The sequence below is a fragment of the Triticum aestivum genome, chromosome 6B (assembly GCF_018294505.1).
Source record: "Triticum aestivum cultivar Chinese Spring chromosome 6B, IWGSC CS RefSeq v2.1, whole genome shotgun sequence".
Lineage (NCBI taxonomy): Eukaryota > Viridiplantae > Streptophyta > Magnoliopsida > Poales > Poaceae > Triticum > Triticum aestivum.
The window spans coordinates 131,944,005-131,955,736 of record NC_057810.1 but is presented as its reverse complement, the minus strand read 5'-3'; the positions used below and the strand labels follow the sequence as shown (position 1 = coordinate 131,955,736).

Genomic DNA, 11,732 nt, shown 5'->3' with positions numbered 1-11,732 from the left:
GAAACCATATTTTAAAGTTTTAAAAAATCTGAAAAAATATGGGATGTTAAGAGGGTGATGTTTTATTACCATGCAAAATTTCAAGTTGAAACACATTACGAGATGTGAGCTATAAAAAAGGCAAATTCAGCCCTAAATAGTGACATTACTGTTTGGCACTATTCAACGCTGATTTTGTCTTTTTCGTAGCTCACATCTCGTAATGTGTTTCAACTTGAAATTTTGTGCGGCAATAAAACATCATCCTCTTATCATCCCGTATTTTTTTTCAGATTTTTTTGAAACTTCAAAACATCTTCTCGTGGTTTTCACTTTTCACCGGTTTCCACCAAATGTTGGTTTCCATATGATATTCTCCCTTCTTATTTCACATGAAGAGATTTTATTTTATGAAAACAAAGAGATTCACAAAAAGAAGAGCTGGTGGGATTTGAATTAGTGTTGGAGTTAATCACTTTGAAACAAATGTTTGCTTCGCTGTGCATAGGGTCTTTTTAAGTAGGCCGAACAACCATTTACTAAGTAAGGCATCATTCTTGATCACCTTGGTCTTTCGATTTACAAAACAAGCTTCATTGGCGAACAAATACCTTTTTGTTTCATTGTCTCTTCGCCGAAGGAATCTGAATTTGAAATAATCCAGCCTTTGCAGGGCCTCTTTTGGGAATTGAAAGGAGAGCATATAGAGAACCGAGGATAGACTTGATCAAAATCAATTGTCCTCCAATGAGAAACAACTTGCCTTTCCAATTGCTCAACCGTTTCTCTAAGCACTTTTGTACATGTATCTACTCCGGTTTATGAGATGTTGATAATGAATGAGAATTCTGAAGTACTTAATCAAGAATTGACCTTATGCACAGCCAAATATGTCAGCGTATTTAGCAGCCATCTCATTGGTCTCTTCCAAACAGGACAATTCACTTTTATGGATGTTCATAACAAGGCCCGACATTTGCTCAAAAGCTGAAAGCAAGAGTTTCAGGTTTCGAGCTTTATCCAGGTCATATTCCTAAAAAAGAACCATATCACTTCGCGCACTCAATCAGGATAGCCAACATATAGGGGGCATTCGGATGAATATTTTTGTACCACAGGTATTCTAATCCTTCTGCAAGTTTGCATGTATATACTTGACACGAGCACATGCTTTCATTATCCTTCTGTAGGAAAACAAATTCCAGTATTTGTTATTAAAATTGATGCTCCAGCCGGTCATCATTTCCAGGAATAGCATCTACATTACAGTGATCCGCACATGGTACAAAGCCGATACAGAGCTAGACGCAGAAACAACTGCCACGTTAAGAAATTTCAAGCAAAGCTGCGAATGATGGCATTGTTTCACAAAAGGAAAGCGTTAGAGAGGCTCACAACAGATCTCCACTAAGTGAGTAACTACTACTGGTAATGAGCCTATGAGTTCCCAGTACCACGGCATCGTTGGCATGGAGCATGGGTGATACCAAATGAGAACCTTAGGAGAGTACAGAACTCATCTATTTGCAATATCTGCCGCAGTACCCATTTGAAAGAAGTACTTGTGTAGCACCCCTTTTATTAGGTGATTCCACGCCTTATTAAGAGAGAACCTCCTCAGATAGAACTATGCTCCATATTTTGGCGCTTTCCAGAGCTTAAATGCAACCTCATGTAGAAAGCGCTCGGCAAGCATAGCGAAGTTTCCGGCACGCTGTTGATTACATTACAAAATGAAGTTAGTTAAATGATTTAAGGAAACTGAAACTAAAGAGAAAAATGGCAAGACCCGTGTTTGGAAATAATTAAGAATCACCAGCCAAAACTTCAAACACATATTGAAACATAACACAGTTGGAAGCCTAGGCTCTACATCATGACCAGATGAGCACACAGATGGGAAGCTGTGAGAATGTAAAAGCAATAGCAACCCTGCAATTAAGTTTTGATCCCTTCGGTAATTACTTTATAAAATAAAGCTACTGTGATTTACTCTTGTGGAGCATACTCATTCTGGTCTGTGACACATATCTTGGGTATCCTATAAAGATGATACACTTCGCCATCGACTATTTTAGCAATATATCAAAGTTGACCACACCAAGGTTTTCCGATTTATAAGGTGTATCAAAGAAGGATAAGTGGATGATCGACCGAGGAAATCTTGATAAACCGTGGCATGAAAATGAGCGTATGCTGCATACCCTACATGCTTCTTCTTTTTTGTAACCAGAGGCGCCATGGTGAGTAATAGCTAGTTACTAGAGTACAATATTATTATTACAGAAACTGTCCACTACCGAAGGAATTAATATCAATACTATATAGCTTATTTTAATCTAGAAACTTTATTTTCTAAAAAAGAAAGTACTGCCAAGTTTCTAATGCTGGCACCAGTACCAAACTTTGAAAAAGGAAGAACTGCAGTGTTTGTCCATTCTAAACAACTGGATAAACAAAGTATTCCTAGTCTCTAAAACGTCTTATATTTATGTACAGAGGGAGTAATAAACAGTATCACGGGAACAAACTTGCATATGTAGTAGTATTATTTGATAAAAGTTTCTCTGATTCAGATAAACATTATAAAAAGTGGATTAAGCAGACCTTTATAAATTCCTCAAAAGAGAACTCTTTGGCCAAATCAGAACGTGTTACTCCTTGCTGCCACTGTGCCAATAGCATCGGATGATGATTCCTGCAGAATATGTATAATAAATATATTTGTGTAAGTCTAGACGTGTCATTGTACACAGATGCGCTTTCATTGTACTATACATCGCACCATTGTTGAGTGCATAAAACAACAAAAAATAGGCACATAGACTGATGTAGCATCTACTACATATCTCTAGACCGGTCCTGTCATGTATTAGAATGACATTTTTCAACTTCACTTCACAAAACCAAAAGGTGTCTTGTTAGCTTTCATGAGATGGCTAATGGTTGTGATCCGAGCCATTGCAGAGTCATGTCATACAACGAAATATTGACTGGAGATGACAAACAAGTTATATTTGGAAGGCCATGATATGGATCAATTCACATAAAAAACAAGAAAACCCAAAGGAGCATTTTTCTGTAATAAAGGTTGTACTTCAAAACATCTGTCATGACTTTCATTTGCTAGCCAAGAACAATATTTACCTGACATCATCCAACGTCTTTCCTTCTTTCATAGTGTAGCTCTGGCGTGGACGGAGTAACTTCAAGTCGGAATCAGTTTCGGTTGAAGAGTTCAAGATGAGGCACGCCTCTTCCTTATTTTCTGTAGCAGATCCATAGCTCAAGACAACAGACACATGAATACGGGCGGCGACAGCTGAACCGACCGGCGCAGCTTCCATCACGGAAGCCACCAGTTTGTCAAGCCGGTTGAGATCCGTCTTCATCCCTAATTTCCCCAGCTTGCCGGCTGTGTTCTCCATTGCGGCATGCACAAACACCAGATCGAACTCGGATGTGTCCTGGACATTCCCCTCCGCAAATCCCAGCAGAGCGAACGCCCGGTCGATTATTCTAGCGTCCTTAGAACTGCTGCCTGAACCGGACTGTGCGGCAAAATCCTCAGTTCCGAAAACGTGGAAGCCAAGATTCGCCGCGAATGAACTAACACCGGGGCAATTGGTGACCATAGCGGCTCTCAGCCCCATGAACCTGGATTTTCAGCAGTCAGTCAGCCATCACAGTTACAATGGATACACTAACAGTAACCAAAACAAAAGATCACACACACACACATCGAACCTCTCGGATAGCTTGGGGACTACTAGCTCCTGCGGATCCACCCGGGCAGTTTCCCCATCCTAACGTGCAACAAATATAATCAGCATCGCAAACACAAACCCACTCTGCAACTACTTCGTCCTGACGCAAACCCGGAGAGCAGGATCGCACCTTGGCAGGGTAGAGGGCATCGTACACGTCGAGGAGCTGCGCCAGCTCGAGAATCGTGTCGCTGTTCTTGTCCCCTCCATCCTCTGGGTTGAGAGATAAGACCAGAAACCTCTCAGTTTAAGGGGGTAAGCAAAGCAACCGCGCGAGAGGGGGTGGGGCTGGATTGGTACCGTTGACGGCGGGGGTGCGGACGGAGAGGAAGCCGCAGGAGGCGATGGAGGCGAACGCGTCGAGGTGGCCCTTCCCCCCTCCGCCCCCGGCGAGCAGCGCCGCGTGGCCGGCGGCGTAGAGCACCAGCGCCCGGCTCGGCTTGTCCGCCATTGCTCCGCCGCGCCGACACACACTGCTTCCCCTTCCCCTTTCCCTTCTCGCTCCGTCGCCTTATTCCGTGGGCCCCACACGCCGCCTTGGACGCCCACCTGCCAGCCAGAGAGAATTAATGCTTACGGGCCAGATGGTCTCGGGCCAAGATAACTGGGCTCCTGGACATGTGATGCGCTGATGGGCTTGGGCTGGCTTCAGTAGACGGTGAAAAAATAAGAGGGAGGGGAGGGGGGCGGGAGCAAAAACCCTAACCCTAGTAGGCCGCGCCTCTCCCCCGCAGCTTGGCCGTCCCGTTTCGTCTCGTCTCGGGCATAAACCTCAGCAGACGGCGGCTCGGACGCGGAGACCCACCAACCAAGCTATCTGATGGCCGGAAAGAAGCGGCCCCCGACGGCGCTGGCGGAGCTCGACCCCGCCGCGTCGGACTCCTCGCAGGACGAGGCCGCGGCGAGGGCGGCGGGCCCGGCGGGGGAGGTGCCGGCGAAGAAGAAGAAGAAGCTGGCCATGGAGGTCAGGAAGCAGCGGAAGCAGCTCGACAAGGACCGCCACCGCCAGTCCGCGGAGAAGGCCGCCGCCGCCCCCAAGCCGCAGCCCGCGGCCGCGGCGGAGGAGGCTGCGGCGGTGGTCTCGGTGCCCGCGCCCGCGCCCGCTCCGGTGGTGGCGGGGCCGGGGCTCCACATGAATGTCTTCAGGGGCCTGGCGTCGCCCGAGGCCTCGCTGAGGGAGGCCGCGGCCGAGGCGCTGGTGGCCGAGCTCCGGGACGTGCAGAGGGCGTATGAGAAGGAGAAGGCCGCGCGGGAGGACGGGGAGGAGGGAGAGGGGGATCGCGACGGCCCTTCGCAGATGGAGGCCGAGAAGGAGGATGGGCTGGATAACTGCGCGCCCGCCGTGCGGTATGCCATCCGGCGGCTCATCCGCGGTATCTCTTCCTCTAGAGAGGTTAGGAATGCTGTCCTGAGTCTAGGACAGAACCTACGTTCTGTGATGTAATGGAATGATTAAACTGCGGTGTCACGCTTCAATTAATTGCTATGCTCGGGGTTCTTATTTGCAGTTTGCAAGGCAAGGATTCGCGTTGGGCCTCGCAGCTGTGCTCCAGTCAATTAAAGCGATCAGCATGGAAGCCGTTATGAAGTTGATACCTGCTTTGCTGGAATATTCGGCTTCCATGAAAGGACCGGTAACTTGGCGTTATGATTAGATGCACATTTCTTATGTCCCACTGTACTGTCAGCTTAATTCTCCAGTACTCATTCCGTTGTAGGAAGCTAAGGACAATCTTTTGGGGCGCCTGTTTGGATTTGGATCACTTGCAAGGTCTGGAAGGGTTTTAGGACAGTGGAAACGTGATAAGTCTTCTCCTATTCTCAGGGATTTTGTTACAGAGGTTGTGCAACTTGGAAATAAGAAACGATATCTCACCGAGCCTGCAGTTGCATTGATTCTGGATTTAACCAGGAAGGTACATACCATAGGCGCGTGCTTAACAATCTTTGTATCATGCAGTGTTCTAATCTTCTAGTAGAACTACAAATATCATGCATGCTATGGAAGGCTTCTTGTGTTAGTTGAAAGGTGCAACAGCATCAGTGCAGCCCATGGCAGTCTATGCTATTTGCTGGTGGACATTGAGAACATGTTTTTCCTGGTAGAATTTGATAAATATTTAAAATAAATGAATTAGCTCAACAATTGTCGCAACATAAAAAAGCTGGTGTTACTGTGGTGCAGCAATCTCAATCCTTGATTGCATCACCATCTGATCTATCAATCTGCTTATTTGTAGAACAAATCTGTGACCATAGCCTTTGCCCTGATTTACATGAGGTTGTCGTATCACATGGTTGACAAGACATTCTAAACATAAGTAACCTTAATCCTGATTCTGATAGTGAGTTGGACTAGGTGTTCGTGTCAAGTATAAAGTACTAAGACGCTAAGCAGTCAAGTAACTACCAGCCAAAACAAGCTAACATGAACATTTATTTTTACCAGTTGTTTGTGTGTTTTAAGAACCCCAGAGAAGTGTGCTCGTCTTTTCTGCTGTAGTGTATTTACCTCCCTTGCTTTTTTTTCTTATCTTTTTTTTATGTGGTTTGTTTTTATTGATGGCTCATTGAAGAAGGAAATATATTGGTTTTAAGCATTAACCAAATTTGGCAGTTTATTTGGTTTGCAACCTGTATTATTTTAGCTAGAGGCATGAATGGATGTTCTTCTGCTAAATAGTTTCATCAATATACATCTGTATCCTCATCACAAATTATGCCATCATTTTTAGCTTTTGCCTTTGGTTATTATTAACCCTTCTGACGAGCTATTACTCCCCACCCCCACCCAATCTAGCTGTAAATCAGGGGGCTAATGCAAAAACCAGTAACTCTGGTGTCATTTGTTTTTGTAGATAAGCATGCAAAGACAGAAATTACTATGTTTTTTTTTACAAAAAAGGGCACCATTATGAACCCAGCACTGAAGTATTGGCTATGCGCATATGGCTGCTGGGACTATACTAGTATGATTTTTTTGCAATTGCATATTCTATTTCCATTTGTGGTAAAATGGAATTAAAGAACTGAACTAATATTTGGACATTTGTCATTTGTGAATGGTTCCCATATGTGATTGCTTGGTTGATTTGTTTCTTTGTAACTTCTCTGTGTGTTGCAGCTGCCAGATGAAGCTATATTCTCTGAGGTTCTAGATACCCCTTGTGTACAAGATTGGTTCAACAGAGCTGCTAATGTTGGAGACCCAGATGCGCTCTTCCTGGCTTTGAAGTTCCAAGAAAGAACTAATGTTCAGAGGGAGATATTTGGGAAGCTTCTGCCATATCCATTCAGTCTTGACAATTTTTTCACAGAAGAGCATCTTCTATCCCTTGCTGCTTGTTTTAAGGTAATTTTGAGCAATTTTAAGTTTCATGAGGAACTTTCAATAAAGTTTTAACATCTTATGTTCTATCTGAAATAATCAGTGTATGTTCTTATGTTCTTGAAATGTTGTATATTTTGTGGCATTTGCTGGTTGATTCTTTAATTGTTCTGCTGTAATCTTATGCAGGAATCTGCATTTTGTCTTCCACGCATTCATAGTATATGGCATGTTATCACAGACATGCTCATCCGGGAGGAAGCTTCTCAGAGTGATAACAATACGAGTTCTAGCAAAAAGCACAAAAAGAGTAAGAAAGGCAGTTCCTCTGAGGATTCAAAAAAGAACCTACGCAATTTCTGTGAGGTTATTATTGAAAGATCATTGCTGCTCTCATCTCACGACCGGAAGCATCTAGCATTTAATATAATTATTGATCTCCTACCAAGACTATCTCCATCATCTATTCAAGTAATTCTGTCCAGCAAAGTTGTTCTTGGATTGATGGACATTCTGTCTAATGCTTCATCGTGGTTATACAATGCCGGTCAACATTTTCTGAAAGAATTAGTCAGTTTAGTAAGCAATGACAATGATCGTTGTGTTGCTGTTATCATCAACTTGCAGAAGTATAGCTTTGGAAGATTTGACAGCCTGACAAAAACAAAAACTGTTAAAGGGTTGATCGCCAAGATCCAGAATGGTCAAGATTGTTTGCATCTTGTGCAAAATTTGATGGCACTCTTTGTGGATGAAGGTTCTGTTACAGATGAACCATCTGATCAAAGTCAGACAACTGATGAGAATTCTGAAGTTGGCTCAATTGAAGAGAAGGAACTTGTTGGCGAAGGGAATGCTGACCTTCTGAAGAGTTGGGTGGTGAATACAATTCCATTTGTCTTGAAAAATCTAAAGCTCACATCTAAAGGAAGTTCGCTGACAGATTCTGAGATGATCAAGTGTATTGAAGAAAAATTTCAGGTGCAAACTGAGATACTAAAATTCTTTGCAGTCCAAGGTCTGTTCTCAGCCTCTTTAGGAACTGAGGTGACATCATTTGAGTTGCAAGAGAAGTTCAAATGGCCAAAGGCAGCTATATCGACATCGCTTCGTAATGAATGCATTGAACAACTTCAGTTATTACTAGAAGATGCACAGAAGGATGAGGCTTTGCATGTTAGCGGGGTTAAGTCTAATGACTTAGGCTTCTACTTCATGCGTTTCATTAACACTGTGTGCAATATTCCTTCAGTTTCACTGTTCAGAACCTTGAGCAGCAATGATGATAATGCATTCAAGAAAACACTGGCTACGGAATCTGCACTTTTCCAGGAGGTTTGTGACTGCTTGCTGTTCCACTTGGCTTATTCATTGCTTATATGCTCTAGATTATGTTTTATTGGTCTGCAAAGATGACGTAGTGAGCATGTTTTTTTTTTCTTTTGAGGTGTACACATGCCCTACTTGGTTGTGCATATACGTTGGTATGTGTGCAAAATATTGCTAAACAAATGCAGCATTATATTATTATCATCTGTAGATGTGGAGGGCATAAGAGAATGCTACCTTTTTACCATTGTAGCTGTCCTTATGTCGAACGTGTGCATTAGAGCATTGCATGAATACTTTGGCAATGTGATAGCCTGTGACCAAAGAGAAGTGCATTACTTTCTTCTTTTGTTTTGGATATCCTTCTATTTTTGCTCATGTGAGAGTCATGGAATTTTTGTAGTGTTGTTTGAAACTAACTAACAGTTCTGTAAATTATCATTGATGTTCCTTAATACATATCCTTGTTGGGTCTTTATCTGATATCTGTGGTTTCTTTCTGCGTGATCAGGAAAGAAAAATTGGCACTGGATTGGATTCAACTAAAATGCACGTTATACGTTATCTCCTTATTCAGTTACTGCTGCAAGTTCTGCTCCATCCAGAGGAGTTCTGGGAGGCTGCAATTGATGTGATTATATGTTGCAAGAAAACATTTCCTTCCATTGCTCAGAGCGACAATTCCAGTGCGCCGGAATCTGTTGAGGGTGGTACAGAGGAGTCTGATGAGGATGGGTCAGAGGAGCCTAATGAGGATGGGTCATTAGAGTCTATTGATGTACTTGTGCAGACTTTTCTCTCTGTTTTGCCTCATGTATCTGGCCCCGTGTGTTTTGCCATTGAACAGGCAAGTATTCATAGCAGTTGGCAGTTTTACAATTTTGAAAAATCTTTAGTGATGATACTAAGAAATAAGTGGAGTGCATTCATCTTAATCATTTGTGCCTCTTTCAGTCAATGTAATATATTTTCATCGTCATTCCTAAACATGAAATGTACATTTTCCATATCTGTATCAGTCGAAATTGAAGCAGACAATATGCTCGTCTCACCTTTTTTATGTCATTTGCTACTAAAATTCTTGGCATATACTACCTCTGTACATTAATTTGAACTGCAAAAACGTCTTACATTAGTGTACAGAGGAGTATTTTATTGCCTTAACTAACTACGTCTTCTCTTTGAAACAACAGGTTTTCCGTGTGTTCAGTGATGAGATTACAGAAACAGGGCTTCTTGATATGCTGAGAGTTGTAAAGATAGATTTGAAAGGCTCTCGTCGTCAAACAGATAGCGATGATGACGAAGATGAGGCTCGTGTTGATATTGAAGATGATGATGAAATGGAAGATGCGGATGTTGGGAATGTTGATGATGCCACAGATGAAATGGATGAGGAACTGGAAGATGATTCAGCTGATGAAGTAGATGAGGATCAGGATGATTTGGAAGAAACAGTCGACAATAAGGCAAAAGATGGAGATGATGCAGAAGCTACCAAAGGTGGGGAAGATTCCGACGATTCAGATGGTATGGACGACGATGCTATGTTCCGTATTGATCCTTATATTGCGAGGATTTTCAAGGAGCGCAACAACCTTCCTGGTAGTGAAACTCAGCAATCTCAACTTATGCGATTTAAGCTTCGCGTGCTTACTTTACTGGAGATATATCTTCAGAGGAATCCAGGTATATTCCCACTCATTTATTTTTGTTGCCTATATGTCGTGTATCAGGTAAAATGACACTTGTAATTGTGTAGATCATTAGTTCGGGTTTGCCATTCCGATGAAAGACATACAGAAGCCTATTTTATTGTGTTGACATTTTCTGTAGCTTGCACTTTCTAGTTAAATAGGTATTTGAGGACAAAACTATATTTGCCTTTTTTATCTGTTAAAATATACGTAACATGCAGAACTTTGACCATCTAATGTTTAACACTATCAGAGGTGTTTGTTTTCTTCTCTTTTGCTTATCTTAATGTGTTCTTGTATCAATTGTTTTATTCCATGTGATCTACCTATGTTCTGCAATTTTCTTTCTTTCTTGTAACCATCTGTCTCCCAACTTTGCAGGAAAAAAACTGGTGCTGGATGTGTATGCTTTCTTAATGCAAGCTTTTGTGAAATCACATAGCGCGGATGGCAATGAGCAGTTCAGGCAACGTATTGGTGGTATATTGCAGAAAAGGATATTCAAAGCAAAAGAATGTCCAAAAGGCTTTGATGTCGAACTTAGTAGACTTGAAAGTTTGCTGCAGAAGGCTCTGCATCTGGCATCACGGTCACGATACAAAGCAGTTGCTTCTGCGGCCCAAAATGCCACGTTTTGGATTCTGAAGATTATCAATTCCAAGGGTTGTTCCAAGCAGGAACTTGCAAGTGTGGTCGATAAGTTCCAGTACATGCTGAACGACTACTTCAGCAACAAGAAATCGCGGCTGAAGATTGGTTTTGTGAAGGAGGCTTTCCGCAGGAACCCCTGGGTAGGACGGGAGCTTTTCGGCTTTGCTCTACAGAAGATCGGCAGCACCAAGGCTGAATACCGAAGGGTTCAAACTTTGGAGCTGGTGGACTGCATATTGAAATCCTGGGTCGGCGACGACGTCTCGAGCGCGTCAAAGGTTTTGAAGAAGCACATGGCTCTGCTGTGCGAGCTGATGCAGGAAATCCTCACAAAGATGCCCGAAAACAAGTCGCGTCGCCAGGAGGTCCGTAGATTTTGCACGAGGGCTCTGCAAACCGTGACGAGGCTCAATCTGAAAGAGAAGTTTCAGAAGAAGCTAAGCTCGGAAGCGTACACCCTGTGTGAGGCACAGCTGGGAGCTGCATTTGTTCCCTTCCGACAGTGATGCATGTGAATTGTTTCCCGAAGACGTTGAAAGGCACCAGAAATTACTTTGGGCTGAATTAATTTTGCTTGTAATATCAGCTCCTTAGCTTGGATTAAATTAAACTGTATTTTTTCTCGTGACGATACCTGAAACAGAGAAGCTAGCTGTCAGCAATATGGAACAGTATGTGGATGTACGACAGTTGTATGAACGCCTGCATATGTTGCTGAGATTAGATTTACCGCTTGCTTGCCAAGTTCGTTCAATTGCTGGTGTTAGTTCGTAAATTACCCTCTTAAGAAACTGGTGAGTGTTTTTTTTGGCGGGGTGAGCGTGTGGCTTGTTTGACAGGCTTCAGAGAACTCAAATGACTGTCAAGCAAAAGGAACATTTTAGATAAATCTAACATACATACAAAGGATCTCTCCCGTCCCTATAAGAAAGATATTGATTATTGAATCTTAAGCAAACCCGTAGTAATTGCTGGTAAGAA

At 42.9% G+C, this 11,732-nt stretch overlaps 2 protein-coding genes across 2 annotated transcripts; one reads left to right on the top strand and one right to left on the bottom strand.

The window, feature by feature from the left end:
• Positions 1 to 1,164: 1,164 nt before the first annotated feature.
• LOC123136137 (uncharacterized) lies at positions 1,165 to 4,318 on the bottom strand. Its single transcript, XM_044555448.1, has 6 exons — positions 4,047 to 4,318; positions 3,877 to 3,959; positions 3,727 to 3,785; positions 3,127 to 3,636; positions 2,587 to 2,677; positions 1,165 to 1,693 (listed from the first exon to the last, which is right to left on the bottom strand). The coding sequence occupies exons 1-6, from the start codon at positions 4,195 to 4,197 to the stop codon at positions 1,607 to 1,609; spliced, it is 981 nt and encodes a 326-aa protein (XP_044411383.1). The 5' UTR covers positions 4,198 to 4,318; the 3' UTR covers positions 1,165 to 1,606.
• Positions 4,319 to 4,449: 131 nt separating this feature from the next.
• On the top strand, positions 4,450 to 11,505 carry LOC123136136 (rDNA transcriptional regulator pol5). The gene is made up of 8 exons (XM_044555446.1): positions 4,450 to 5,139; positions 5,255 to 5,380; positions 5,465 to 5,662; positions 6,871 to 7,098; positions 7,264 to 8,409; positions 8,915 to 9,250; positions 9,597 to 10,092; positions 10,482 to 11,505. The coding sequence occupies exons 1-8, from the start codon at positions 4,567 to 4,569 to the stop codon at positions 11,255 to 11,257; spliced, it is 3,879 nt and encodes a 1,292-aa protein (XP_044411381.1). The 5' UTR covers positions 4,450 to 4,566; the 3' UTR covers positions 11,258 to 11,505.
• Positions 11,506 to 11,732: the final 227 nt, after the last annotated feature.

Bases quoted from the DNA above. Each gene is read 5' to 3' on its own strand.
- LOC123136137 (XM_044555448.1), bottom strand. From the start codon at position 4,197: ATGGCGGACAAGCCGAGCCGGGCGCTGGTGCTCTACGCCGCCGGCCAC. The intron at 3,786-3,876 runs GTGCGATCCTGC...GTTGCACGTTAG, and splicing joins ATGCCCTCTACCCTGCCAAG to GATGGGGAAACTGCCCGGGT. The intron at 2,678-3,126 runs GTAAATATTGTT...CATATTCTGCAG, and splicing joins AAGACGTTGGATGATGTCAG to GAATCATCATCCGATGCTAT.
- LOC123136136 (XM_044555446.1), top strand. From the start codon at position 4,567: ATGGCCGGAAAGAAGCGGCCCCCGACGGCGCTGGCGGAGCTCGACCCC. The intron at 7,099-7,263 runs GTAATTTTGAGC...AATCTTATGCAG, and splicing joins CCCTTGCTGCTTGTTTTAAG to GAATCTGCATTTTGTCTTCC. The intron at 9,251-9,596 runs GCAAGTATTCAT...TTGAAACAACAG, and splicing joins TGTGTTTTGCCATTGAACAG to GTTTTCCGTGTGTTCAGTGA.